This window comes from Gambusia affinis, linkage group LG15, assembly GCF_019740435.1.
Source record: "Gambusia affinis linkage group LG15, SWU_Gaff_1.0, whole genome shotgun sequence".
Lineage (NCBI taxonomy): Eukaryota > Metazoa > Chordata > Actinopteri > Cyprinodontiformes > Poeciliidae > Gambusia > Gambusia affinis.
Window position 1 is genome coordinate 1383375 of NC_057882.1, and position 6000 is coordinate 1389374.

The 6000-nt window shown below is 37.2% G+C and overlaps 1 protein-coding gene across 1 annotated transcript in view; it reads left to right on the plus strand.

The window, feature by feature from the left end:
- Window positions 1-3785, plus strand: part of LOC122845368 (glutamate receptor 1-like) — a 39337-nt gene extending 35552 nt beyond the window's left edge. The window contains exon 3 of the mRNA XM_044141609.1: window positions 3746-3785. Coding sequence (XP_043997544.1) covers window positions 3746-3759 — 14 coding nt within the window. The 3' untranslated portion in view covers window positions 3760-3785. The remainder of the gene's footprint in view (window positions 1-3745) is intronic.
- The last annotated feature ends 2215 nt before the right edge of the window (window positions 3786-6000 follow it).

The following is a 6000-nucleotide window of genomic DNA, read 5'->3' on the forward strand; positions in this document are numbered from 1 at the left end:
ATGCAGAAAATTAAAGATAAAGAAAGCATTGTGTGGGATACATTGAGGCAGGAAGCCCAGTTAAAAAAAAAGACACTTCTGATTTGGGCTGCCTGTGACATTTCGCCCTTCAGGATTTGCTCGTAGTTACATGCTCAATTGGATGCCTAAGATGGTAAAAAAGGATAAAGTGCAGTATTTAAAAAAAGGATAAGATGTAGTATGGTAGTTGGGAAGATGTTTGTCTTCAATAGCTCAGTTCTGAAAACGGCAGTGTTGAGACACAAGTCCTGGTGGCAAAAATTAAAGGGATTATTTTTAATTAATAATCTTAAGGCTTACTTCTTGTCAGACAAATAAAGTATCAGATTACAGACTCACTGGCTTATTCAAGTTCATTATGAGACAAAAGTAACAGCAACAGTAAAAAATAGAGGATAATTCTGTACGGCTGTAGGCTGTGTGGTTCAAAAACATTAATCAGGCATCTGCTAAAAAGATTTTTTTCTCACACATACACAGAAAGGCTCCCCACTGAGAGAAATAACCTGAAGGTTTACAAGCAATAGACAAGACAAGAACTTTTCAGACCCACCACAAAGGTTAAAGAAGGGAGCTTCTTTAAATGTCAAGCTTAACTTGGCAAGTCAGTCTTTTTGATGGTATCTTTTTTAAAAAAGTAAGGTAGCAGTTTTATCCCACAGTTGAAAGCTGAAACAAAAGTAAAATAGTATATGATTTACGTTAAATCTTAAAACTCAAGTAATGATATTGTGGAAATCTCATTTGTATTTTTAGAAACTTAAAGTTAGATCTAATTAATTTAAATAACCTTATCAAAACATATGCATGGAGGAGGATTTTTAGAACACCGTATATGTTAATGGTGTAAATTCAGGCATCTTGCCCAGTCAGTTGACCATGCTTGTGTTGTGTCAAGCTAGGCTTCAGATGAAGAGATATTTTTTTCTTTAAAGTATAGATCTCAATATCTTATAAACTGAGATGTCAAACTCCCCTCTGGTTTCAAAAGACTGTTTTCACCTGTAGTTGAATTCATTGAAGTTACTCCCAAACAATCTACTGCTATCAACATATCTGCTTGTTGCAACACATCAAACTTCAATATTTTTTGGATTGCTAATCCAAAACAAAGTTCAAAAGCTTGGGATTAGGAAGAAATTTCAGCCTCTGATGTAGCATAGAACATCTTCAAAAGCCTATGAAATTTCTAGTAGCTTGCTTGTTGCTCCAGGTATCGCAACCATTTCTGAAGTACTAGATAATCACAGAGATCTGGGCTATGTCTGGGATAATCAGCAAAGACCATCATTGAGACCTTTAAAGTGGAAATATTTCCAAAGACAGCAAAAAATAACCAAAACAGAAGAGCTCAGTCTCAAGATAGTGAGGAGATGTTGATGCAGGATGTCACTTTTACAGCACTGGCTGTAACATCTCAAATAACTCCTGTTGATAAGTAGACAAAGCACTGGAGCATATGTTTAAAGCTGGTGTATTACAAAAATATATATATAATTTTTGTTTACATATTTGTTGCAGTTATCATTAAGTTGTGACAGTATGGTATGAGAGATTTTCACAGGTTATCTTATACTATATATATATATATATATATATATATATGTGTATACTATATAACATAATGATTATTTTTATCAAATATGTAAAAAGTATTTAAAAACAATTACATACATAAAAAAGATGTCTTCATCATATAATCTAGTATGTCTCTGAATCCTTTTCTTCTCCTATTGAATAATCCAAAATTAATGACTTTTTTCATGTTTTAAAATTTCACCCTAAATTTCTTTTTTATTCCATGAACTTCAAAAATGTTCAAGCAAAACATGGTAGTAAGTAATAATTTGTTCAGTATGGCCCATATAGTTAGACTCTGGTTTTTGATAAAAGTCAGAACATCTCTGACACTATTTTCGCTATTAATGCGCCAACACTGAACACTGATCATTGAGTATGTGTTCATTTCTGAATTAATAAGTTCAGCAGAAGTAGAAGTTAAACCATGCTTGCACTTGAGTCACTCCCAGTTAATCCTCCACTAGCTAATTTAATCTGTCAAACGGCCACCTAAGAGGTTCAACCTAGTTTAATCTATTAGGATAAGTGAGACATGAGGTTCAGAGTCATAGAGGATGGTTAAGAGATAAACTGGCAACTGCTGGCAGAGCATTGGCAGTCTCATTTGTGTCCAAGCAGTATACTCAGCAGGAGATTATTGCGCCAATGCCTGCGGGGCCACCTTTGCCTAAATGATTTCAGACTAGTTGTGTGTTTGTGTTTAAGTCATTGAGTGGGTGTGTGTGCAACATTGTTTTCTTTTTGTTTGTATGAAGGACTTATCACCCCGAGGCAGCCAGTTAATTTATTATTGAACATTGCTGCCAAATCCATTAATTAGGACTTGTGGTTGAGACGGGTGAATAGCACCGCGAAGTTCAGTGGGAGTCCAGCTAGCAATCCAGTGACATGATAACCAGACAGGGCTTTAAAATGCAATTTTGAATAACCCAACCACTCTCTAATGGAATTCAACATCTCAACATGGCAGGAACTTCATTGTTTGATAAAATGGGGAAAAGGAAATTTTAGAAACCTTATAGCTTCAGTATTGTGTGAAAAATATCTGCCTCTGGGTCTGATCTTATATATTAACATAATGTAATCTTTGAGAGTTTAAAATCTACCAGAGCAATCAAGTTTACCCTTTACCTCCTGCCAACGGGGCTGCTGAGGTAACAACATAAGGAAGGAAACGCAGACATCCCTATTTGGTCGTACAGATACAACAGTTGTCTATTTATCTCCCAGGTGAAAAAAAAAAAAAAACAACCTTCAGCAAATATCACGCAGTGTCAGAAAATGACATGGAAAATCATGCTGTGTAAACACATGCGGCTGACGCCTCTTTATTGTTCTCGTTTGGCCCATCAATGAGCACTTCCACAGCTATGTTCTGTAGACCCAGAGGTGTCCCAACAAGTCACTCTCCTCTCTATCCTCAAACAGGATCTGATTCAATCTTCACTGGAAAGGAGCTCAATTTTGTGGACTCAGCTTTTACTTTGGTTAGCACAGACTACATAGCCCATAAAAGGGACCTCAGCACCCATAGTCCTGAAGCACAACCAAATAAAAATTTTAGATGCTATGATCCTTAGAACTTTGAGCTTCCTCATTCATGTCTATTTTAATTTTCTTCATTTTATGGTATCTTATGCCATTGGATGGCATAAGATACCATAAAAATGGCTGGAATCTTATGCCAGCCATTTTTATAAGTAATTTTGGGCACTTAGGTTTATGACCTACTGTAGAGGAACTAGTTTAAGTCAATTTACACATTCAATATTTATTGTTTTGTTGTTATTGGATTGAGGAAACAAAAATACTAAGCATTTAAATTTTGAATACATTTAAATAACTTTGGAAGATTCCTTTATTTATAAGCAGATACCAAGTCTGACATAATTACTTGAAATGTTCTCTGAATTTAATCATGAGTAAAAAATTAAATAAAATAATAAATAAATAGAAATTTCCATTTATCCGTGATGCTGTCTATTTTTCTTTTCCAGTGTAGGATTTTTCTAATTTCCCCAGACTTTGAGCTCAGTCTCTCCCACTGAGCATCACTTCACATAAGACAAACAGTGAATACAAATGTCAGTATGAAGTGTTTGCACACTGAATCTGTTTCTGACTCGACTGGTTGTCATTCCAGGGAAGCAACAGTGAAACACGTGTCGGCTGAGTGATGGAAATGTGGAACGACATGCTGAAACATTGACCTGGTCGTTGGTTTGGTTTTCCCTGGGCCGTCCTGTCTGTTTGGCAGATGAACGTAAAACACTCAAGCTGTAGGTCAGCATGAATGGAAGCACTGGAGGTGATGAAAACCTAGAGTTAACAGAAATTTTTTTAAATATTCAACTCACTTGTTGCATACTAGTCAAATCGATGAATGGATGGATCTGTCAGAACAATGAACAATTCTGCAAGTAGACATGGTCGCAGCTGTGTACCCTACAGCGCTCATCCTCGTCATCTTTAGGCTGTCTTCAAATAAAGCTTTTTCTAAAAGCCTCAGGTGGTGGTAAGCAGGATGTCTGATTGAAGGAGCTTCACTTGGTGTGAAGCGACGTCAGTTTGGTTGTCAGGTTGCAATGATAAGTGCCCTTGTTGAGAGTTTGCTGATATCAGAGGACATTAGATGATATGGTTGAAAAACATATCATAATATAAGGGGTTTCAGATCGGTCCATATTGAAATTTATTGATTCATTTTTTGTTTTGAATATCTGAAACACTGCCAAACTGGTGGTGTGGCGTTTGCTGTTTTAGCTACAGTTTTCACTCCACGCCATTGTTTGTTTATCTTTAAGCATTTATGAGGCATGGTGGCAAATCCTTAAACTGCTGCTGCGCTGGTTACTAAACAAGTTGTTGGGCAATCAAAGAGTGAGTGAGTTACTAGGCAACCAAAGTGCGAGTTAGTTACTAGATAACTAAAGAGAATGAGTTAGTTGATGCCACCCACCTTGCTTTGCTGGCTATGAGAGGTTGAGCTGCTAAAGTCTTTCCTCTGCTTACATTCCCAAGAATGCTGTGCAGTTCTGGATTGGAGTTCAGAGAAAATTATATATATTGAATATTTAATATTCTGTCAGACATTATCTGCTGATTTTGGTCACGTGACTATCGTGATATACATTATTACTAATTTATTGTCCAGTCCTAATGTATAAGCAGTCAGGACAGATGGGTCTGAAATACTGGAAGAAATACATGTTTATTGTTTATTGGTAGAATTCAAAAAGGCACATGTCTTTTTTATTTTTTAGAGAATTAATTCAATTAGTTTTGTTCAGCATTTTAGTAAGAAACAAGAAAAGGATAGAATTTTCAGTCCAAGCTTAATCTGCAGCCAGCTGACCAGAACTGAGCCGCAGTAGGTAAGAGAGGGGCATTCCTGTGTTACTCTATGCTCCTACCTGCCAGAGAACATTCTTTTCTTTTCAGAAAACTGATTTTGAACTGCAGGAATGGCATGACGCATTTTAAACCACAACTTGTTGAAAACGCTTTTTGCTTCGTCTTTTGTTATATTTGTTTTTTCATTCATTGTTTTTTGTTGATAAAACTGCAACTACTTTTTCACTACAATACTCAAAAGAAAGATGTGGTTGCCAGAAACTAGAATGGGGAAACCAAACACAAGTAGAGCTTATTGATTTCACACAGGCAGCTGTTTGTGTCATTTTGACATAAGCAAGGAATCACTTATCAGTTCTCTCCATGTTTTATATCTGGACTCCATCATGGGGATGTTTTTGACCCTAAACACAAATAACTACAAACACTTCCTGAGGCTGACAGCATCTGTCAACCCCTCTGCTGCCTGATTCCCTCTGATGACGGACCAGCCTGTCGTCCCAGCAGGCCAGCAGAGTTAATGCTGACAGACAGATACCTCGTTAGCATTATAGCTTCTGCCACAGGGCGAGCATCTATTGTTAGCGTGATAGCAGGGCCTTGGAGCAAACGGTTATTCTCAGTGTAACACCACTCACAAGGGCCAAAGTTGTTGAGAGGATGTTAGCTTGGGCTATAGGGCTCAGAGGACAGAAAAAGGACGCCTGTCATTTTGGTCCTTATGGATGAAGAGGTCAGTGGTGGGAGCATTGTGACTGTAGTAAGAGGTATTTGCCAGTAAATTTGGAGTGCAGTCTTGCTGTATAAGGTTGAGCTTCCAAGATTGTTTCATAAATTGACATTACCTTGAAGCACCAATCTTGGTGAATGCTGGTATTGAAACATCAGTGTAAAAACCATTAATAGCCCAAACTTCTCAACCCAGTTATCAGGTGTCTGTCTCGGTTAAAACTGTAGTAAGCTGTAGCATAGCAGAGAGCAAAAGGTCAATTGTGGGGGATGAGCAGTGTGTACACATGTGTGATTGATGGTGCTAAGATCTTC